The following is a 24,889-nucleotide window of genomic DNA, read 5'->3' on the forward strand; positions in this document are numbered from 1 at the left end:
CATCCCGAGAGTCAAGACATCTCGAGCTGCGCTTTGCTGTACTCCCAACATGATGCTGATCAGAGTTGCGCTGAGTGTTGCTTTGCTGGCGCACAGCTCCTTTACTGCACCGATGACTCCTCCATTGATGACATTCCCTGGGGAACAGAATGTCACCGACACCGAGTTGGCGATGGTAAGATGCCGGCGTGATTCAATCTTTAGCTAATATCATTAGGAGCTGTGGCTTTGCCGGAGTTAGAAGAAAAGCCAGGGTTTCTAGATGTAAAAAAAAACAGGAGACGCTGGAGATGTGCAGAAGAGTCGGCAAGGAAATGACCCCTGTGGCAACTTCATCCGCGGTCCATCGTGGGGTGGGTTCACCCGTCTGTCAGACTGACCCCAATAACTGAAGAGGGATAAGTGACAGATAGGGTTTCATAGACCATGAAAGGTTGTTGAGATGTTGGGAAAAAAGTGTTAAATGTTATGCAAAATCTATTGTCCCAGACACACCAGAAAGCCCGAGATAAGTAAAAGAAGGGTCCGACATTGCTCCAAAATGGAAAAGGAGCCAAAGCAATTTGAAGCAGGGAAATGGTTTGTCAGTGTCTGGATTTGTTGGCATTGCTGTGCTACCAGAAAGGCAGAGGAACTCCTGATATCAACTGAACTGATAATTATTTAGTTCTCTTGCAATCAGAAACGTTTTAAAGTAAATTTCATAGAATTAGACTGAATGTAAAGTACAGTAAATGATCATTCCACAGATTGGGTTTATGACAGAATTTATGCTCCCCATGAGCTTGTTCATTGGGTCCTATCAGTGATGTTTTATCAAGGATTATCTGAATGAAAGTGAGGGTGTTCACAATGAAGACAGCTTTGCAGTCAAGTCATGTGAACATAGAGTTGTCACAGCAGTTGAGTGTACAATGGGCCTCAGCTGCCCTGACTCTGGCTAAATTTCTCTTACTGATTGCAGCTTGCTTTTTGGAAAAGCCCCAGTACAGGCGTTCAGATGTGGATGTGATCTCAGTTATTGTTCCCTGCCTCCCAGAGCTAAATCTCAATAAGAGCATTATGTTTATTTAAAATCCCAGCTGAAATAGCACCTTGAGAGGAACGACAACAAAAGTGTTCTGGAGGATGCTTATGGGTGGATTATACTCGGCTGTTTGATTGTATGAATTAGTTAAAGCTGAAAAATCTAGTGGCTAATGTAGAAAAACAGAGGTACACACAAGATTCTTCAATGAGGTCCACAAATTATGCTATGTGACAGATTGTATCATAGTTAGTCATTCCAGCTGTTCAGCAATTGCAACATCATTACATAATTTGTTAATTGAATGTTTTAGCTCCAAATAGGAGTTTTCTTCCCCAGTTAAATTAATAATTTGATCAGTAATTCTGAGAATCAATTGCCTTTTTCTTACTGAGCCAAATATTTTCAGATTTATTTCGACTATAATAAGCACTCTTAAAGTGGCAAAAGCTGTGCATTTCAGGAGACTTGTTCAAAACCTCAGCTGAGGTGTCCTGTGAACAAGATATAAAACTATTTATATCATATTGTTAAGACTTGTCTGGACACAATTAGATTCTTCCACATGGGCTGTGCACAATTGACTGTGACTTGAAGTTTAACCTGCTTAGCTTTGTGTAGCCCAGTCACCAGAAAGACATTATACCAGCACACAGTAGCACTGGTACAGATCTTCAATGGGATAAAAGTAATTTAATTTCTATCACACTTCCCCAGTTGGTGGAGCTGATATGTAGACTGTCAGGTGTTGTGCTGACATATCCTGATCAAGAAAGTTCAAATCAGACTGGCAGGAGGAGTGCTATAGTTGGACCTTAAACTCAAGAAGAGATACATTAAAAAATATTCCAATTCTTGGTTATTATGTTGAAAATTTTGCTTGAAAGTATGCAAAACTGTGTGCCTGCCTTGAACAAGCATGTGTGGCAATAAAAGCTGTTCCTTCAAGAAAGGAGGCTAAGAAGAATACTAGTAAATGAAAAAAGAAGCAGGATATGACTCTAGTGTTTGGTGTTCAATAGAGTTAGTAGCATTCCATATTAATGCTTACTCCAATAGCATTGCTACTATTGAAGTCACTTTAACCTTATGGGTCTTATTATTTTACAGGATTACTTGAAGAGGTTTGGATACCTGAATTTAAAAAACACAGGCAATGCATTGATCAGTCTCCAACCAGCAATATTAAAAATGCAGAAAACCTTGGGCTTGCCTGAAACAGGAAAACTGGATAAGGGTACACTCACTGCCATGAAGCGGCCTCGATGTGGTGTTCCTGATGTGCTGAACTACAAAACATTTGATGACGAGAAATGGGACCACACTGATTTAACTTACAGGTAAACACAGAATACGAAGTTGCTTAAACTGAAGAAGCTGGACTAAAACATGGAAACTAGAAACAGGACTGGGCCAATTGGTTCTTAAAGGTTGCTCACCATTCAATATGATCATGACTGACCTATCTAATGAAATATTCCCACTTTGTCCCCATGCCCCTTGATGTGTTCTATTTTGCTGCTAACTTAGCATTTCATTTAATGGTGTCATATTTTGCCCAAACAGAGTTACAGTCTACACCCCCGACTTGGACCCATCTGTTGTTGATGACGCATTTGCTCGTGCCTTTAAATTGTGGAGTGACATCACTCCATTGACATTCACTCAAATCTACAGCGGCGAAGCAGACATCATGATTCGATTTGGCAGAGAATGTAAGTAGACAAACACAATAGCATCTCAAGTGTTAATGTTCCAGTATTCCATCATATTTTACATAATCATTCATGGAGTATGAACAACACTGAAAAGGGCAGAATTTAAAATCTAAATCTAACCCTGCTAGGCCATTTCAGAGGGCAGTTAAAAATCACCCACTTTGCTGTGGATCTTAGAGTTTTTTTGGCCTTGGTAAAGCAACAGGTTTTCTTTCTCCCCCCCCAGAAAAGCTAATGAACCAGATGAGTGTTCAAAATCATCTGGAATTGCCACCATTCTTAATAGCCCTTAATTACATTTAGGTTCCTTTGCTGCCCTAGAAGGATATGAATTCATGTTCATGGCTCCAGTTGTGTCCAGGTTATAAGATTACTAAGGGTAGAAAAGGCGCTGGAAGGGCACAGCATGTCAGGCACATTCTGAGGAGCAGGAGAGTCAACGTTTCGGGAATCACATTCCTGATGAAGAGCAAATGCCCAAAACCCTCCTGCTCCTCGGATGCTGCCTGAGCTGCTGTTCTTTTCCAGCATCACCCTTTTTGACTCCAACTGCTCCAGCATCTGCAGTCCTCACTTTCTCCCTGTAAGATTACTAGTCTGGAGCACAAGATGTCATGTGCCCTTATCATATTATGTCAATGTAGGCAAATTATCTAAAATGTTTATGTTTTCTTCCTCAGTCCAAGTTAAGCAACCTAAATAGTTTTTAATTGATTAGATATTTGAATACCAGCTGAAATATCGCTAAGTTGTTTTCCAGCTGTCTCACTCAATGCAATGCTTGTTGAAGGAACTTATGGATTTCTAGATCTCTATTCACAATTATATTTTTTGTGTTTCAATTCAAGGGCACGGAGATGCATATCCATTTGATGGATACAATGGTCTCTTGGCACATGCCTATCCACCAGGCAACAATGTCTATGGCAGCCTGCATGGTGATGCACATTTCGATGAGGATGAGTTCTGGACCTTGGGGGATGGCGCAGGTAACAAACATTAATGACACCAAGGAACGTGGGGATAGCACAGAAAAAAATGGTGTTAAGCTAGATGAGTATCCAAGATCCAGATTGGCAGGACAGACTCGAGGGGCTGAATGGCCTCTTGTTTTTCTCAAATGCAATGACTCCGCAAATAATTTTCCACTGATTTTTGAATATTATGAACCTCCTGTCCTGTGTGTTAACACTGTAGCCATCAGGAATGTTCACATACTGAGGGGGTGTTGGAACTCTTTCTCCTCCATTTCTCATCCTAACATTTTAAACTTCTTCCTTGTAGCTGTTAAAACCCGTTTTGGCAATGCTGATGGAGCTTTCTGTCACTTTCCGTTTACATTCAATGGGAAGACATACAAGACCTGTACCACAGATGGGAGAGACGATGGATATACTTGGTGTGCCACAACTGCAGACTTTGACAAAGACCAGAAATATGGGTTTTGCCCAAATGAACGTGAGTAATTTTGACCTTGTGGACTCCTTTCTAATGTGTAGCATAGTTAACAGTTTACCTGCCTCAGTTTTCGATTCAAACTTCTGTTCTAATTGTTATCAAGCTGATCTGTTGTAAGGCAGTTTCACCTGGTGTGAGGTCAAACTTACAACTGTTGAAATGTTAAGAGTACTACTCAGTGTTGAAAAACTAAAAACTCATTTTCAGCTCCAGGAATTTACATGCACCAACAGCAGTATTATATAGGCTCTCGTGCTCACCATGTTGAATTTGCGGGTGAACCCAGGCCTGCATCTCACCATGGTGTAGTTTTGCTGTCCCCATCCTCTTTAAGTGCAGGAAACTACAAAGCCTTTTGGTTTTGTGCAGTAAAGAAAACCATTTACTGGTCTAACTAAAAGAAGCTCTTGTATTGAACAAGAAACCACCGGCTACATTAGACAGTGCTACAGAGACTACAGGGTGGACTGGATGTTCTGGCTTACTTGTCCAAGGTCCTAAGGTACAAGACATCATTTTGGTATGTGATGTTTAAGGCGCTACCCTGTCTTATCCTTTTCATACCCTTACTCCCTTATACAACAGGCAGAAATAAACCACTGACCATTGTAAGATGTGGTTGAATATTTGAAACAGCCAAATAAAATCTATTGAGCTGTTACAGAGAAGGTAAGTACCTAAGGCTTTCAGGTTTCAATAAATCTTTTAATCTCTGATATCCCCTAGTTCATTGCTGAAAACCTGATCTCACCCGGGAGACAGCCAAGGAGCTAATCAATAATTTCAGAGAAATTATATAGGCTGGAGGAATAACACTAACTGAAGAACCATTTCTGATCACTGCACTGAGCCATCTGCTGTAGAAGTGAGGACTGTAGATGCTGGTGGTCAGAGTTGAAAAGTGTGATGTTGGAAAAGCACAGCCGGTCAGGCAGCATCTGAGGATCAGGAGAGTCGACATTTCGAGCATAAGCTCTTCATCAGGAAGAGTTGGTGCTTGAAACATGGATTCTCCTGCTCCTTGGATGCTGCCTGACCAGCTGTGCTTTTCCAGCAGCACACCTTTTTCCATCTGCTGTAGAGTCCATGCATGTGGTTGGATGCATCAGAGATCATTGATACCAGTAGAAGGGACTTCAAAAGGAAACTCAGAAGGTGAAGTGAATCTTGAACTCCTGGACCAACACAAAATTTGCGTCCTTATTTAACCAAAATGATATTGCCCTTATTACATATAGGATTCCAAAGCTATTGTTCTTTTTCATTGCAGAGCTTCATAAAGCTTAATAGTATCAGAATTACACTTTGTTCATTGCCGTTTTACTTAAATTTCTGTTTTCTCTTAATTTTTGTCCAGGGTTATACACGTTTAGTGGTAACAGTGACAATTCACCGTGCGTGTTCCCCTTTATATTTAATGGAAAGAGTTATGACCAGTGCACAACAGATGGCCGTGATGATCGCTACAAATGGTGTGCCACTACCAGCAATTTTGACGTGGATAAAAAATACGGTTTCTGCCCCAGTCCAGGTATTTTTTCATAGTTAGAAAACTTTGTCAATAATCAATAGTCCATTTTGTCAGATAGAATGGTATCTGGAGCTTGGGGTTTTAATTTGACTGAGAAACGAACAAAATAGCAGATTTGCTTTGGAAATGAGTGTTTTTTCTAGAGACTGAGTGAGTCAGTAGTTTGTGCTGCTGCAATGGTCAAATAACCAGTGGCATTCATTGTCTAGAATTATACATAAGAAAGTGTCACTTGATTTAGGCACTAGAAAGTGCTGATTCCTTTGGATGTCTCTTCAGTGTGGGGTCAGCGTCTACCAGGAGATGGAGAGAAAACTGGAGAGAACTTTAACAAATGATACAGACTGTGATAGAATTATTTAGCATGGTTTTAGCACGGAAAAAAGCCCTCCCAATGGTTGTGTCACTGCCAGCTCTCCACAATCGCAACTCAGCTGATTTCACTCGTCCACCTTTTCCTGGTGGCCTGCAGTTATGTTTTGCCCTTCAGTTGCTTATCCAATTCTCTTTTGAAACCCATGAATGACATTGCCTCCACTGCACACACAGTCAGTGCAATCCAGATCCGAGCCACTCGCTCCCTAAAAGTGGCATTTTCCACTTAAATTGGTGTCCTCAGATTCTGAAATGAGTCCAAAATTTTATTTTTCTTGCAATGAAATCTGAGGAGCAAAGACATTAGAAATAAAGTTCAGGGCTAAGAAGATGTTTCCTAGCCCATCAGTGCTGCCCCTACACTATTTCATCTTGTCTACCCTAATGTCCACTGGATTTTTGTTTTTTTGAACTCTTTAGCTCCATTTATCTTTCTGGAAGATCACTCCAAATATTCATGTGTCCCCGGGCAATTTGTTTTTTGCTGCAATGTGATTTAAATCCCTTTTCATTTGTTCACATTTTTGTCCTACTGACCTAGTGTGTTTTGAGGTACCTGCATTATTATGGATTAATACTGACCTTCTCTCATGGTGAAAAATGTTTTTCTTACAGTTAATGCTGTGGTTGCTGGAAATTCTGATGGAGATTTGTGTTCATTCCCTTTCACCTTCTATGGAAAAACATATGATGCTTGCACCACTGACGGCAGATCAGATGGGCAGCTCTGGTGTGCAACCACCAGTAACTTTGATGAAGACAAAAAGTGGGGTTTCTGCCCAAATGCTGGTAACTGTCGACTTTTCCATCTTTTGCCAATATTCATCAACTTTTGCATCACTGTTCGTTGGTACTCAAAGCAAACATACCATTTCTGATTCAAGTCGTTGAACTGTTGATTCCCACCTGTAACTGTCTTAAAGAAAAATCACTGGTAAAACTCAATGGCTCTTGCAGCATCTGTGCAAGAAAGCAGAGTTGAAGTTTCGAAACCAGTGACTCTTTGAATGAGCCAGAGAACAAATGAGCCAGGTTCAGCCTCTGGTTGTCATCCAGTACTTCTTGCTGAAATATGCTTGTATGTTGATTTTAGATGAGAGGACTCAGTGTAACTAACATTTAAAAGGCACCTGGATGGATATATGAATAGAAAGGATTAAGAGGGATATCGATCAAATGCTGGCAAATGGGACTAGACTAATTTAGGATATCTGGTTGGCATGAACAAGTTGGACCAAAGGATCTGATTCCATGCTTTACATTTCTGTGACGCTAAGTGGATTGGTTTTAGGTGTGTTTGTCTTACCTATATCTAAAAGGTGTGACAACAATCACTGGTAAGGGTCACCTAATGCAAAATGGCCACTCAGATAATGTGATCAATCAATGGTATCATCCTTGGAATTATAGAATCAACACATGTTAGTTACACTGGAACCAGTCAGGTTGAACCCAGTGGTCAGTTTTGGTCATGAATTTCTTGATGTTTATATGTTCATGTTTCTGTCAGTTGACTTTTTTTTCAGAATGAGAGTCACATGACAAAGTCATATTTAGATGAATGACCAATTGATGTTTGTTCTTATGTAGGGTACAGCATCTTTTTAGTGGCAGCTCATGAGTTTGGTCATGCCCTGGGACTAGATCATTCCAGTGTTGAAGATGCTCTGATGTACCCGATGTACAAATACAAAGAAAACTTCAGGCTATCCAGTGATGATGTTGCAGGAATTCAGCATCTCTACGGTACGACCAGTTTATTGTTTCATCCTAAAAGACAGTTGCACAAGGCCTTTTAGTGAAGATATTGCAGGTAGTAAACAAACATGCTCACATGACCTTGTTCTGAATACAGGACGAAAATCTGGCCCAACATCAACCATCCCTACATCAAACGCACCCATCTCAACATCTGTGCCTACTACCACCACCACTGCCACAACCACTACCACCACAATCAAGCCAGGTGCAGATGTCTGCAAAGTGGATACTTATGATGCAGTTGCAAGTATAAAGAAGACGCTTCATTTTTTCAAAAATGGGTGAGTAATGGTAACTTCAATCCATCACTTTCAAATTTATGGAAGCAGAAAGAACATGCATTTTTATGTGACATGGATCTCAGAGAGAGGCCTTTCAGTCTAATCTTCCCTTCAATGAAAATATGACCATTTTATCTGTATTGTAACTTCATTCACCCACCTTCACTCTACATATCCTAGTCCCCTACTTACAAAAATCTGTCATCACCGATAACATGAACTGAGCTAGTGTGTGATTTTATAGGTGGATTTCAAACTTCACTGTCTTTTGTGTAATTTCACACCTGAATGAGCAGGCTTTAAGTTTTAGATATTATAATTCTCATCCTAGACTCTTTACCAAGTATCTCCTACTTTCCAAGTAATTCTTCCAAAAGTCTAAAAAATTCAAATAGTTTTCCCTATTCAAGGAAATACTTTAGAGGCTCCATAAATTAACCCTTGGAACTCTGGCAACATTGTAGTGAAGTGCCAATGCATTCCTCCCAAGTCCAAAATGCCCTCTCCCAAGATACAATGGGAAATATCTGGGTATCTGTTGGGTATTATTCCATCTGATCTTATTTTTACATTTTCTAGATATGTCTGGAAATTTGCATTGGCAAAGAAAGTTATCAAGGGACCAATTCCAATTGCAAAGCTGTGGCCAAAAGCTCCTTCCAAAATTGATGCTGCCTTTGAAGATAAAAGGACAAATAGTATCTACATTTTCTCAGGTTTGTCTGAATTATTGACTAAGTATGGTTCTCAGGCTATACTATTTTGGCTATACGATTAATAAATTCTGAGGCAAGCTTCGTGTAAAGGATCAAGAGTGCAGATGAACCGTTCTTTTATTTAGTTTTTAAAACTTGGTGCAAGCTAAGAGCTTAGTTTTTCATAAATAAGTGTGAATAGATTTCACATTGAAAATGGCAGAAAAATAGAACCCTTGGTAACCATTGGTCAGCAAATGTTCCAAAACAAAGCCAGTGTCTGGGTTAGTTCAGTAACAACAACATTTCGGTTTTTAAGGTTACCTCACATGTACAGACATATATGAAATCTATAGTATTCCTTCCAAGATTTGAGTACGAGCTGTTAGTTTTATAAATGCATGGGATGAGAGCATTGCTGGCCAGGCCAACATTTTTGCCTATTCTTAATTGCCCTGAGGGCAGTGAGAGACAACCACAATGTTGTGAAGCTGGAGTCATACGTAGGCCAGATCATGTAAGGATGGCTGTTTCTTGCACTGACCACCACTTTTTTTAAAATCACTTCTTATCAATGAAAAATGGCTATATCCCCATACCATACTGAATCTCTACTTAAGTGCGGTCTCAATTCTTGTCCACTTGTCAATCACTGCTCATTCAATTTGCTTGCAAGAAATTCATTTTTTCAGTGAAACATATTCGTCTAAATTTTGCTGTTTACAATGTTGCCAAATGAATAATTGGTGCCTCCGTTTACACATCTAATGCAGACATTAGTTTGTTTATTTTAAATGGTTTGATATCGCACTTAAGAAGCAGTTCGAGGAATGTTATGCAAATGTTGCTTTCGTTCATTCATTGCTGATAGTCATTTCTAGGCTAAATAACTTTAAACTGTTCCTAAACAATGTAATCAACAGAAACTAAAATATTAATTTTTACTTATGCCCACAGGGAGATCTTACTGGGTATTTTCTGGCACTAGTCTTGAACCAGGCTATCCCAAGGACATCAGCAAACTGGGTATTGATACCAATGTTGAACGAATAGTTGGTGCAGTTGGGAAGGGTCTAAACAAAGTACAACTACTTGGTGGACAGAAAGTTTGGAGGTAAGCAGAATGTGATTAGAATTATGAATTTAGGCAAACTTCAACCAAGTATAATTCTTTTTTCTTTATTAGAGGTACTAAACAATTGCAAGATATGGGCAGCATGGTGGCACAGTGGTTAGCACTGCTGCCTCACAGCACCAGAGACCTAGGTTCAATTCCCCACTCAGGCGACTGACTGTGTGGAGTTTGCACATTCTCCCTGTGTCTGTGTGGGTTTCCTCTGGGTGCTCTGGTTTCCTCCCACAGTCCAAAGATGTGCACGTCAGGTGAATTGGCCATGCTAAATTGCCCATAGTGTTAGGGGAATGGGTTGGTGTGGACCTTGTTGGGCCGAAGGGCCTGTTTCCACACTGTAAGTAATCTAATCTTATGCTGAAATTAATATTGTAAACTATATATCAATTTCTTTACCACTTCCTATCTCTTTACCTTTTATGATTTACTCATGGGACGTAGTCCTTACCACTTTGTTCAATGTGAGAAAAGGCAAATATTGTAAACAATGGAATGTTCTGAATTAATTTAGATGTAAAGATATTTGCAACTTGGAACTAACATAAGAGATTTGCAAGAGCAGCAGAAAAGCTGTCGTCGTCGACAACCAGGAATGTGTGGTTTCAATTCTGGAGGACTTGAGTCTAATGTATTATTTCTGCATAATTTTGTTTCGAGTAAATTGCAAATTGTACTTAAAATTTATGGCATGTATGAATGGAACTGTTACATGTGCAATGAACTTATTGGAGTGTTTTTGATTTGCCATTCAGGCTCGATATGGCAACACAGAAAGTTGATAAGATCAGTCAAATTTATGACAGATTCCGGCACGTTCCTGTTGATGCTGATATTGTCTTCATGCACAAAAGTAAGTTAATCAGATTTGTTACAGTTTTGAATGCCAAATAGCATTGTACAGTCTAACCCTTTTATTTGGCTGAATTTGTCAATCACAAAAGAAGTCGCATGTAATACATACAAGAAGTGCAGGTTAATGTGTCATTTTGTACTCAAACACTGTAGACATTAGTGACAGCATAGTACCAATTGAATGTGTTCTCCAGAGACATGTTACAGCATCTGTTGTAGGAATTTTTGAAATTGCTATAAATCTTGATCTTAGTTCTGGGTGTCCTTGTTTTAACAATAAATAATAACTACCACTGCATCATAAAGGTCCAGAGTAGGTTTTTATTTTGAGTAACTGATTATCTTGTGTCCAAGTTAATCTGTGAGCCATATAGACTCTTGCAATCCTGCCCATGAATTTTAAGATAACTCAGTTTCTGTTGCGTTGGTTATTCATTTTGGCCTCTGTTGCCTGGATGCAAGAGATCAGGGGGATTAGCAAAGGCTACCTTATTGCTCCTCTCTCATTGATGGATAAATTCCAACTCAAAGCACTGAGATTGGAAGTTTGGTGTTACTGTAAATATGGGAATATTCATTTTAACTGTCTATGCTGCCCAGCTGATGGCATAGTAGAAAGGCAAAAAGCTCCTGAGCTTCCTCAACAAATGCTTACTCTAATGTTCAATTTGACTTAGAAGAATAGCTAAGATGTAATGAAAAGTAATCATATTCATTTTCAAATGACATTATTTTCAAATCTTGCAGCACATAAGGAGACCATTCTCTCCATTGTGCCTGCGCTATCTCTTTAAATGATACATCCAATTAGACCCATTCCCAAACTCTTTCCCAAAACGCTGTGCTTTGTCTTTTCTTTATTGAAGTATATATCCAATTCCTTTTCAAATTTACTATTAAATCTGTTTCAAATGCTCTTTCTGGCAGACACTGCAAATCAAGATTTGCTACATATTAAATTGTGTCCTAATCTCCTCTCCCCCTCTGCAATTATCTTATATCTGTTGTCTTGTTACTGACCCTTCCCTAAAAGAGACCAAGTTCTCTTTATTTACACTATTGAAAGACCACCTAAGTTTGAGCACCTCAGGAAATGAAGTCTCTCAGTACTGATGTAATTCTGGTAAACCTTCTCTCTGTATCTAAAACCTTGCTAACCTTTCACGGGCAATTCTAAGGCTACTCCTTGCTCCATATAATACTACCCTCTGATGTCACCCCTATCCATTGTTGCTGTACAGCACAGGCTGTTAGCTATATAGAGACAAATCTTATAATATTATGAATGATTGTGTTGGCATAGTACATCATGAAACTATTACATGTATAGGGCTCTACAGTTGTTAGGTTATTTGATAAATTCACTGCTCCTGTACTTTTTGAGCTTAGTCAAAGTAGAGAGCTAGTCAAAGAATTAACATTAAAGGCCCTGCCCAATTTCTGATCATGGAATTCATTCATGTGGAGACAGTTAACAGCAAATCATAGACATACACAATGTAATCTTTGTTTTTGTGAGATAATTTATCAACTTTCCAATCCATTCTCTTCAGTGAACACCTACTTCCTGCGAGATAAATACTTCTGGAAAATGGACATGTATTATCGGGTCACTTTTGTCGGCTTCATCAAAAGTAACATTCTGAATTGTAAAGAATAAAACTTTCAACCTCAGGAGCAGCATTATCTCGAGGAAGATTGTTGTTTAATATATTGTGTTTACATTATTCTGTCACGTTCTAGGATCACAGTGTAATCCTTCAGTTTACATTTGCTTTCCATGTTACTGGGTTTGTTCTTGAAGGATAAAACATCTGTGCAAAATACTTTGCCAAGGAGAAAGGGTGAAATTATAAAACCCAGTTACCTTCACTCTGCAACTGATTAAAGGATTAGACAACAACCAACAGTATTTTTTAAAATTCATCACTTATAAGAGATGAATATATTAACAGCTTTGATTGCATGAATTTTCACTCAGGCTGAGTCAAAATGCCTGCTGGACAATCTAAGTCTGGAACTTGATTTGTTATATTCATTCTACTTGCAACTAATGTTAAAGCACGACATTCTGTGTAAGGCATAAATGTGAAGCAGATGCAAATCCATACGAGACATAAAGGAGGGTGTGCTCCACGTGTCACTGGAACACATTTGCTTATTCCACTATCAGCTGTAATAAGATTGACCACAACAGAGTGAAGAAGACTCAAATGTGTCTTTTTTTAAAGATCGTGCGAAAGGCGGTGTCCCAATGACAACTGTTATTTGTATTGTTTACTGCGAGTACAGATAATGTTTATATCATATACAAGATTAATTATTTATTCTAATTTCTATGTTTATTTTTTCTACTTGGGAACAGTTTTTGGATAGATTTTCCTAGGATGTTTAGCGATGTAGAGTCCAGCCGTTGATCGGTATAATGGACAGTTGCATTGTATAATGGACAGTTGCATTGTAATGTCGATCATGCTGTTTGTGTATCTCACTGATGCTTCATTGTGTGTTAACAACCATTGTCACTCCTGCTGATTATGCTACCAAATAGCAGGCAAACACATTGTAACATCGGCTATCAGAATAGCTTGATAATCACTGCTTTGCCATGATTGCAGTGAACTTGAGAAGAGGCCTTTGTACAAATTGCATTGACTATTAGATTGGAAAATGTGAACATTTTGATATTGGTCTCTCATCACTGATTACCATCTTACCATAATCAGGACATTACAAAATAAGACTTTTCATTTATTGTTTCTGGAGTTAATAATGTAGCTTTGCTTTACCACAATAGTGTTATTAAAATACCCATATTTCCATTGAGATGATTTAGTTATTATATTCAAATGGTGCTGATATTTTATGCATAGTTGGTTTGGAGTTTCTCTTGCCATACTGAGTATAACATCTCTTGGTATGCAAAAGAATTTCCACTCAACATTTCCAATGCATTTTTATATTAATTAATTTAAAGTTTAAACATTGTAATTGATATAAATTATTTTCAGTTTGAATGCTTAACTTCTAATAAACTGCTTGTTGCATCTCATAATGTGGTTTTCTTGATGATTATGTGTGAACTGTGGTGCATATTGGTCACATTAGTGCTTTCCTGCAAAACTGACCCTCCTACCTGAGCCACATTAAATATCATTAGTACATCAGCCTTCCTGGCTAATAAGACTGCAAAAGTGCCAATGGAAGGAACCAGGTCAGATGACAGATCTTTAGAGATTGTTATTTGGATAGATTTGTTTGAAGCTTTGTCTTCACCTCCAGCAGAAAATCCCAGGTGTAATATTCACCACATTTTAGGAAGGATGTGAGGGGCCTCGAGGGGATGCAGAGCAGAATTATCAGAATGGATCTAAGAAAGATAAGGTTTAGCTTCAAGATTAATTCAAAGATGCTGGGGCTGTTCTCCATGGATCACAGGAGACGGAGGGAAGATTTGATACAGATGAACACAATTTGCAGGGTGAACAGATTTAAATGATATAAACAAAGAAAGATTGTTCTTATTAGCTGGAGATACAAGGGCAATGAGACACCCATTTAATGCCAGGGATGCAGTTGTGGTGAGGTGGACTGGGGGTCAATGTAAGACCATAAGATCAAAAGGTGTAGGAACAAGAATTGGCCATTCACCATGGCTGCTCCACCATACAGTGAGATCATAACTGATCAAATAATCCTCAGATCCACTTTCCTGTCTTTACCCTATAACCCTTGATTCCCTTACTGATTAAAAATATGTCTAGCTCAGCCTTGAATATACTTAACGATCGAATCTCCACTGTCCTCTGCAGTAACAAATTCCACAGATTTACTATCCTCTGAGAAAAGAAATTCCTCCTCATCTCTGGCTTAAATTGGGTGACCCCTTACTCTGAGATTACGCTCTGTGGTCCTCAATTCCCCAACAAGGCAAAATAATCTCTCTGCATGTATCTTGTCAGTACCTGAAAAACCTTATAGGTTTCAATAAGATCGCCTCTCATTCTCCTAAAGTGGAATGAATACAGGTAAAAAGTTTCATTCAGTGAGTGGTGATGCGATGGAGCTCGCTTCTATAGGGATGGTGCAAACAGAGCCAATCAATGCTTTCAGAAAGAAATTAGATGGGACCTTGGGGCCACAAATTTATAAAGCTATGGAAGTAGAACAGAGAAATGGGAGTGATCAGGTTTCTAGACTAGAAGCTCATTCAATCTTCTTTCCCATTATCAACTATATCATATTTTCTGCATACTATAATATTTTTTAATGTATCAACATTTATGTAAGCAGGTCTATAACTTGAGTTCTGTCTCAGTGAATATGAGTGTACATTTTGACTGCTGCTCCAAACCCAAACACATTATTTGATTTTCACTTTCGCTCTTTTTCCCTCTTTACCTCCCTACCTCACACCTCTTCCATTGTCAATCCTCCTTTCACTTCACCAATATCAGGAAACCAGCCCTCCCAGTTCACATTCCAACCTTCCATGACTTCTCAATTGTCTTTTTGTTTTTCCACACTCCAGGTTAGAGCTATCATCTGTGCGTCTCTTGGTGTTCTCCAAAAGCCTCATGAAGGCACTGGTTCATTATGAGCAACATTCCAAATGCCCCATCCAATTTACATGTCAAAGTTCCTTTCCTGTGAACACTGTGGGGAATAATCTTACCACTTATCTTCACATCCAACTCCTTCATCTCACTGCTGACCTGACAGACTTATCTCACCATCCCTCAGACAGAATGTTTGTTCATTTGTGAACTTTGTAATACCATTAGGCTAATATTCCAGAGGTGCTTAGGGGATAGCAGTTCAAATTCTGTAATGGTGGATTTTAAATTGAATCATTAGAATCCAAAAATTAAAAAGCCAGTCTCAATAATGGTGATTGTGAAACTAACATTGATTGATACATCAAAATCTTTATGGTTCGTTAATCCCATTTAGGGGAGGAAATCTGCCATCCCTACCACTCTGGCCTACAACTCCAGATCCACAACAAATCGTTTGACTCTCATCTGTCCTCTGGAATGGTCTTGCAAACAATTTAGTTCAAGGACAATTTGTGATGGTCAACAAATGCTGTCCTTGCCACAGACACCTACATCTCACAATGAACACCATATTACTTTAACAAATTGAGTTGTTGTGAATGATTGTATTCTCATCATGCCCTTAACTGAAGTCTAACCAAATCATAATGACAAATTTCACCTTATTGAAACTTTTCTTCCTGGCTACAGCTTCCAGCACCTGCCTCATCAAAACGGTGGTGTAGCAGTGCCCCATGCTGTTTGTTGTTGATCAACACAGAGGCTCCTTGCAGTGGCAAGCTAAAGTCATATTCATTGAATCATACAGCATGGAAACAGACCTTTCAGTCCAACTAGTCCATACCAATTAAACTAAACTAGTCACATCTGTCTGCGTTTGGCCCATATACCTCCAAACCTTTCCTTCATGAAATTATCCAAATGTCTTTTAAACATTGTAACTGTACCAGCATCCACCAATTTCTATGGCAGTTCATTTCACACGTGAACCACTCCTCTTAAAACTGTCAGCCCTCATGTAGGTTTTCAATTTTTCTCCTCTCACCTTAAAAATATTCTCCCTAGTTTTGAACTATCCCAGCCTAGGGAAAAGACCTTTGTCATCCACCTTACCTATACGCCTGATGATTTTATAAACCTCAATAAGGTCACCCCTCAACCTCCTACACTCCAGTGAAAAATATCCCAGCCTTTCCAGTCTATTTTCATATCTCAAACCCTCCATTCCTGGTAACATTCTGGTAAATCAATTCTGAACTCTCTCCAGTTTAATAATATCCTTCCTATAACAGGGTGATCAGAACTGGACACAATACTCAATGTCAAGCTTGTTCAGTGTGTTTTGTAAGATAGGATGATGAACATTAGTGAGGGAAGTTGAGTAGTTAATAGAATGTTTAACAACTTATAATTCCCCTTAATTTGGCTACTTGCCATTGCCCAGTGAGAAAAACGCTAAGCCTCCTACGAAAGCATAAAAGATGCAAAGGGTTGCTCCCGAGAATTGAAAGGGGAGTTGCTGCCTGCTTGATCGATTCTGCCACAAATTTCACCAGACTCCATATCAATCAGGTCTCTATAAGATTCCACCCAACATCCCTGCTCTTCTTCAAATAGTATTTGGGAATCTGTGCTCTGGCATTATAGCATTCCACAGGATAGACTATGTGGTGACATAGTGGTGGAATGGTAATATTACTGCACTAGTAATCCAGAAGCTCAGGTCCATATTCTGAGGTAGGGATTCCAATCACATCAGAGGAACCAGCAGAATTGGAATTCAATTAATAAATCTGGAATTGAAGGTAATGGTGACATGAAATTATCACTGCGGTAAGGAAAAACCCATTAGCTTCACTAATACCAATCAAGAAAATTAATCTGCCATCTTCCTATGGACTGGCCTAAACATGGCTCCAGAGCCACAGCCCTCAGAAGTAGCTTGGCAAGTCACTTAATTCAAGTGCAATTAAGAGAAGGCAGCAAATGCTGACCTTACTAGCAATTAAAAAAATATGCTCAACCACTAGAGTGGAAATTGAAATTATATTCCTTGGATCCTATTTTGTGATGATGGATCAGAATTTCAATGTACTTGTAGATACTTGTTACTTTTAATTCCAAATTACATTTTGTTTTGTTTTCCAAATAGGACTGCTGTTGAGAATAAACAAATTGTAGATGTATATTCAATGACTGTCTGGCAAAGTCCTGTGTGAAGATCCCACTTGTTATGTGTTTCAAACAGGGAGAGACTTAACAAGTAGAGCTATCAAGTATGGTTGACTATCCCTTCATCTAAGTAGAAAGTCACTTTTTGCAGACATATCGGTTTTACCCTCCAGGAATGGGATTAGAAGGGATTAGAAAATTACTGCAACAAACCTGGACTTGTTATTAGTTGAACATCTTAGTGTAAGCAGTAGAATGTTGTGAAGGCTTTGTGAACAATCAACCAACCAAGCTTTGTCTTCTCACTCTGAATGCTGGAATTTTGTCACTGTCAAAAGAAATCAGAACAACAGAATTTTCACAGAAAGCAAGTATTGATGATTTGTTAAGAACTTTTGGGAAAGCAACCATAGTTCTCAGTCAGGATGGGTCACAATGAGACCACAGACTGAAGAGATCATACCCAGCAAAACAAAAACCCAGTCTAGAATCCACTAACCGTGAGTCAGTTACTGATTGATTTGAAGAACCAAGTCAAATGTTCACTACAGGGGTGGAACTGCACCTCAGTTGGATAAAGCCAGAGATCTGCTGTTGCAAGGAGTAAACCCTGACAAAGTTGCCATCAAAAACTTGTAAAACACATTTCCTCAGTGGGCCAAAAGAAATTCATCCCTGCAATGGTTCAGTTTATAAGGTAATGGAACTGAAGTAGTTAATGTACACATTACATTGAGTTCCATCTAACTGGTTGGAAATTTAACAGTTCTCTAGATGGAGATATCTGAGTTCTGCATGATTAGTTGAGAGAACAAATGTCTTCTGAACATAACCTGATTTGGAGTACCCGGTATTGGACTGGGGTGTACAAAGTTAAAAATCACACAACACCAGGTTATAGTCCAACAGGTTTAATTGGAAGCACATTAGCTTTCGGAGTGACGCTCCTTCATCAGGTGATTGAATCACCTGATGAAGGAGCATCGCTCCGAAAGCTAGAGTGCTTCCAATTAAACCTGCTGGACTATAACCTGGTGTTGTGTGATTTTTAACTTTGAACATAACCTGAAAACCTTTAGTAATTCAGCCTGACTAATAATTGAAAATGTATCTATTGCTCTTGTATAACAAACTGCCTTCTTATTTATGACAAGTGCCCCTTTCTGTTAGACTGAACAAAGGTCTATCCTCTTCTAATGTTGGTTACACAAGCCTTAGACTCAGCATAGAGAAACAAGGATTGATGCCTGTAAACTACCCAAAACAGAATGCCAGAAGTGGCCATGGTAGTATCTGAAAATATGATACGATTAACAGCGATGAGCAGCCAGAATCAACTTGACCTAGAGGAAAGAAGAAACATTTTTTGGGGAGGGGGGGGGTGAAAAAGTAAGTGTACCATTTTAAGAGCATATTGCTTAAAGAAGACACAGTCAGCAGCTCAAACACAAAAGCAGTCGTGGGAACAGCAACAGGTTAAGTTCAGCACTCTAAAGAGAAAATTTCATCAAGAAGCTGGGAAGAGGCACTGGGTGAACAAGAGGGGCTACAGAATGAGAAAAGGGCAAAGGAGGAATCTGCAGGAAAGCTTCAGAAATAAAGGGAGATATCTCTAAGGGCAAGAAGGAAGAACTTTACAAAATCTGTGTAAAGACCAGAAAGGAAGGCAAGAAAAATAAAAAAGAAAAGTTTTACCTGTTAAAAATGAGCATGATTGCCTTTGCTAGTAGGCTCCAGCAGACACAAGTCAAGAGCTGGTGACAGGCTAGTACTGGGAAGACCTCTGAATCTAAGATGCGAAAGAGCAAGTTTAGAAAAAATTGGAGAAAGAGTCTAGAGGGAGAAGAATACTCAGAAGAAATGTGAAAGGATGAGATTTGAGTAATTAAACTGTTTTTGGATGTACATTAACAAAAGGTCACAGTCAGAGAAATTTATTTGAAAATTTGTATAGAAGAAAGTGCACTTTGCTTTGAGCTGTGAAGAAATAGGAAAACTCTAACTTGATTGCAAAAAGTGGAAATGTTTTCAAAAAAGATGGAAAGTCACCATTTTATTCAGTAAAAAGGCATCAAACTGAAGTGTACAGACATTTACAGCAATACTTTAAGAGAACTTAAAACTTTAAAAGCTGTAAATCACTACAGAACAGTATTTACCTTTTTCTCTTGTGACTTACTTACTTACTTACCTATACTCCCTAGTATTTGACATTTTCAACCTGGGAAAATGTCTCCGACTATCCACCCTTTCCATGCCTCTCATAATTTTATATACTTCTGTTAGGTCGCCCCTCAGCTCCAATGCTTTTGGGAAAACAATGCAAGTTTGTCCAACCTCTCCTTGTAGCCAATCCAGGTAGCATCCTGGCAAACCTCTTTTGTACCCTCTCCAAAGCCTTCACACCCTTCCTTAATGTGGTGACCAAAACTGCATACAATACTCCAAACATGGCCTTACTAAACTTTAACGTAGCTGCAACATGACTTGCCAACCTTTATGTTCAATTCATAGACTAATGAAGGTAGGCATGTTTTATGCCTTCTGTACAATCTTATTCACTTATGTTGCCACTTTCAGGGAGCTATGGACATGCTCCCCAAGATGCCTCGATATATCAATGTTCTTAAAGGGTCCTGCTATTTTACTCCACATTATTGTCATACATCAAAGAATATTATCATCGAAACATATAATATTCTGAGAGAGCTTAACAACATAACTAGCTAGTTAGAGAAAACTATAAAGAACTGTGATATCTGAAAACAAATTTGTGCTGGTTCTAAAGCTTCAATGGCTGTTTTTCTCAGACTTTACAGTCGCAGGATAATGTGTAACCATCTATGCAAGACAGGTTTAGACATACCAGTGGTCTATTCTCCATCACTGATAATTAGACAGGTCCTAGACTCAGCAGAGAGAAAGGAGGATTGGTGGGAGTCACCTACCCAAACCACATGCTGGCAACAGTGGTATCAAAAAGATAGGGCAGTTTCCAGCTTGCATAATGCACCTCTTTTGCAATAATTTTCCTTCTTTTGTATGTGCGTCTTGCACAAGCATCTGAGTGGGTGGTGTTGTGAATACATTCTGGATTTTGAAAAATAAACATTTACTCTTTGCCAAACAGACTTATTAAAAATCTTGTCTTTGTATCTGTTCTTGAGAAGCACAGTACTCAGTGGTACTTTAGAACTCATCCTGTTGCATCAGTAGAAAGTTAGAGAAATGGGTGAGGGTCCTAGGATCTCCATTCTGTCTGCCACATCACATATCAGCCTGACTGTTGTTCATGTCTTGCTGCATGCATGTTTGGAATTTTTCAGTATCTGAGGAGATCTGATTGGTACTGAAATCTGTCTTATAACTGAGGAGCCAATTGTGCGAACCTACCACACAGGGTATATGCATAATAAAAAGTGGAAGCATCATATTGTTGACACCATATTAAAAGACCCTAAGATGGAGTGACAGAATTAGGACGATTCGGCTGATCAAATCTGGACCACCATTTGATAACGGCTGCTATGTTCTTAATACCATTCCCCTGCCTTTTCCCTGTAACTCTTGATCCCTTACTCATCAAAAATATATCAGTGTCTTAGCGCCTTCTGCTTAGTGATGATCATCACACTCACCTCTGCACCCTTGACGGTCTTGAAATTCTACTATGCTATTAGAATCTTCCACCATGAAGACTGATGGAAAGTACCGATTCAGTTCCTCTGCCATTTCTTTGTTACCTATCCCTACTTGCCCAGCCTCATTTCCAGCACTACAATATCCACTCTTGCCTCTCTCTTAACGTTTATATATCTAATTATACCCTTGCAATCTTCTTTTATATTACTAGCTAGCTTTCATCTTCTTCCTGTAAGGTATAGGGTTAAAATTGTGCAGAATAAGGGAATAGGTGTTGCTTCTGCAAAAGCTTGCATTATAAAATTAGGCTGCACATGCAAATACTAAACAGTGAGAAGCGAAAACAGGTAGAATTATCTATGACTAATAAGGCAGAGCAATTGTGGAGCAGGATGTACCAGACATAGGAGAATAGGAGAAGTGAAAACAGGTAGAATTATCTATGACTAATAGGGCAGAGCAACAGTGGAGCAAGATGTACCAGTAACAGGAGAATAGTGTGCCAGTTGCAGGAGGGATGTGGCCAACGGATGGAATTTATTTTGGCAGGACGATCGCACGAAGACAGCAAACTATGCCAGGATAGTCACATATAAGGAATGAGATATATAAGAGTAAGGGGCGACAGGCTTAGAGTAATGGGAGAAGTAAACAGAGACAGAGAGAAGCTAGACAAAGGCTGAGTGAAGCTAGAGCTCATGCTACAGTAAAAATCAACAATGAGGTGAAAGGGGAGGACCGAGAGATGCAGCTGAACTGCATAAATCAGAATGTAACCTTCAGATCGCGGTGCCTACTCATTAGAAACCCGTTCTTGCAAGCACGTATCAATAAAATTCACTGCTTCAGAATTTGATTCGGACTGACATTTATTGATATGTGAGTTTTGTTTCTTACAATCCCCAACTGCTCCTCAGTATGTTTCTTCTTCCATGGGATTAATTTCTGCCAAGCCTCCAACATTAACCAAGAAATCCCTGTCATTGCTTCTCCACCATCTTCCCCGCTAGGCTACCCTTCCAATCAACTCTGGCCAACTTCTCCTTCATGCCTTTGTAGTTACCTTTATTCAATTGCAATACTGTTACATCTGATTCGAGCTTCTCTCTTTCAAACTGCAGGTGAATTCTATCATATTATGGTCACTGCCCTTCGGGGTTCCTTCACCTTAAGCTCCCAAATCAAGTCTGCCTCATACACATATGTGGGCTCTACCACAAGCTGCTCCAAAACATTTCACAAATTCTTTTCCTTAAGATCTGATACTAACCTGATTTTCCTAGTTCTCCTACATATTGGAGTCCCTCACAATTATTGTAATAGTACCTTTCTTACAATCCTTTTTTTAACTTCTGATTTATTTTCTTCCCCTCATCCTGACTACTGCTAGGAGGCCTGTACATAACTGTCATCAGAGTTTTTTCCCGGTGGCTCCTCAACACCACACAGACAGATTCGCTACGTCTTCTGACTCTCATTCATTGGTGATCCCTTGCAAATGAGGGTGACTCTCCTCCACTCTCAAGATGGGTCCATAGGTGGCTAGACAGACCAATGTAACTACTGCAGGTTATGTTACACTTGGAGCAGAAGGTGGTCATGGGAAGGGGTGAGTGGGACATTAATGTGGCAGTGTGCTCTTCTTGCTGTTTTCATTTGGCTTCTGCTTTTTCCCGAAGGCAAGTCTTGAGGTGCCTGACGCCTTCTAGGATGCTCCTCCTCCACTTTGGGCAGTCTTGGCCCACTGATTCCCAGGTGTCTGTGGCAATGCCACACTTCACCAATGGCCTTGAAGGGTATTTCTGAAGCACTTTCTCTGTCCACATTGGGCTTGCCTGCAGTTTTGAAGCCAGGAGTAGACTCTATGATCAGTTCTTGCTATCTACTTTAGTTTTGTTCCTTACTAAAAAGGCAACTCTTCCCTGTTTGTCCATTTGTCTGTCCTTCCAATATCGTTGAATATTTAGTTTCCAGCCCTGAACCTCTTACAGCCACATCTCTGTGATACCCACAACATTATATCCACTCATTTCAATCTGCTTATACGGGTTTATTTGCCTTGTTTTATATACCAATGCATTATGACCAATACTTTCAGTCCTGCATTGTCCCTTTATCTTCATGCTTTCCGGTCAAGATGGCAGTGGAGTAGGATACTCCAACCGGGGCTCCTCCACACCTTCTGTTTATTTCCTGTTCCTTCTTTTTCCCACTTTTTGATGTTTCCCTGATGGAGAGCAGCTGGAGGCATGGAGCTGGGCAGGGAGGGCCTATGGGATGGAGGTACGGAGTGGGACAGAGAGGGCCAGTGGGCTGAAGGCACGGAGCGGGACAGAGAGGGCCAGTGGGATGGAGGTACGGAGTGGGACAGGGAGGGCCAGTGGGATGGAGGTACGGAGTGGGACAGGGAGGGCCAGTGGGATGGAGGTACGGAGTGGGACAGGGAGGGCCAGTGGGATGGAAGTACGGAGTGGGACAGAGAGGGCCAGTGGGATGGAGACACAGAGTGGGATAGAGAGGGCCCACCTGCCCAACGGGTTGTAGGCACGGAGCGGAGCAGGGAGGGCCAGTGGGCTGGAGGTACGGAGCTGGACAGAGAGGGCCAATGAGCTGGAGGCATGGAGTGGGACAGAGAGGGCCAGTGGGCTAGAGGCACAAAGTGGGGCAGGCAGGGCCAAAGGGCTGTAGGAACGGAGCAGAGCAGGGAGGGCCTACGGGATGGAGGTACGGAGCGGGACAGGGAGGACCAGTGGGCTGAAGACACGGTGCGGGACAGGGAGGGCCAGTGGGATGGAGGTACGGAGCGGGACAGGGAGGACCAGTGGGCTGAAGACACGGTGCGGGACAGGGAGGGCCAGTGGGCTGGAGGCACGGTGCGGGGCAGGGACGTTTGTTGAACTTGGGAATGGTGTGGGCAGACAGCAGCTTGTGACACTGGTCAGGCCTCATGGAAGCCCCCTGCGCTGATCTGCTGCAGGGCCTTATGAGGTCCTGTCAGGCTTATCTTTTTAACTTTCTTTCTAACCTATACTATGAATTACTGTAAGTAATGTAATTTTTTTTACCTTCTTTATACTTTATTTCTCTATTTTGTATCTACAATCTATAGCTAGGTACTTTGTACCTAAGATAGCACCATGTGAGGTAACAGTGTAAACTTTTCACTGTACTCCTGTACTTGAGTACACGTGACGATAAAGGATATTCTATTCTAGCTCATGTGCCTGAAGTTAGATTCCTGAGCTTTTCCATACTCTTTGTCCTATTATTTGTTCTGAAAACTTTAATAACCTCTGCGGATCCTTTCCCCCCCCCAACCCTGCCCTTTAATTCTTTCCTTGCAATGATACCCATCCCCGTCATTGTTTAGGATAAAGCCGTAACCACAGCCCTAAATATGCACTAGTCCCAGCATGATTCAGGTGGAAACCATTCCATTCGAACAGCTCCTTCCCCAGCGTCAGAAGCTGAGGGGTGGCCTTATAGAGATTTATAAATTTATGAGGGGTATGGATAGGGTAAATAGACAAGGTTTTTGTCCATGTGTTGGGGACGTCCAGAACTAGATGGTATAGATTTGGGGTGAGAGGGGAAGAATTTAAAAAGGACTTAAGGGGCAACTTTTTCTTGCCAGAGGAATTAGTGGAAGCTGGTACAATTACAACAATTAAAAGTCATCTGGACGG

General features: G+C 40.2%; 1 protein-coding gene and 1 long non-coding RNA gene across 3 annotated transcripts in view; one reads left to right on the forward strand and one right to left on the reverse strand.

Annotated features, from left to right (window-relative positions):
- Positions 1-13,885, forward strand: mmp9 (matrix metallopeptidase 9). The gene is made up of 13 exons (XM_072556946.1): positions 1-175; positions 2,138-2,367; positions 2,594-2,742; positions 3,594-3,734; positions 4,030-4,203; positions 5,561-5,734; positions 6,725-6,898; positions 7,700-7,855; positions 7,965-8,151; positions 8,731-8,867; positions 9,804-9,960; positions 10,731-10,828; positions 12,384-13,885. Exons 1-13 carry the CDS (start codon positions 50-52, stop codon positions 12,488-12,490), a joined length of 2,010 nt encoding a protein of 669 aa, XP_072413047.1. The 5' UTR covers positions 1-49; the 3' UTR covers positions 12,491-13,885.
- Positions 7,794-24,889, reverse strand: part of LOC140463169 (uncharacterized) — a 26,932-nt gene continuing 9,836 nt past the window's right edge. For both annotated transcript variants that reach the window (XR_011954623.1, XR_011954622.1), the window contains exons 3-4: positions 17,775-17,889; positions 7,794-7,879 (exon numbers count right to left, since the gene is read on the reverse strand). This is a non-coding gene — a long non-coding RNA (uncharacterized lncRNA). The remainder of the gene's footprint in view (positions 7,880-17,774; positions 17,890-24,889) is intronic.

This window comes from Chiloscyllium punctatum, chromosome 37 (genome assembly GCF_047496795.1).
Source record: "Chiloscyllium punctatum isolate Juve2018m chromosome 37, sChiPun1.3, whole genome shotgun sequence".
NCBI classification, from domain to species: Eukaryota; Metazoa; Chordata; class Chondrichthyes; order Orectolobiformes; family Hemiscylliidae; genus Chiloscyllium; species Chiloscyllium punctatum.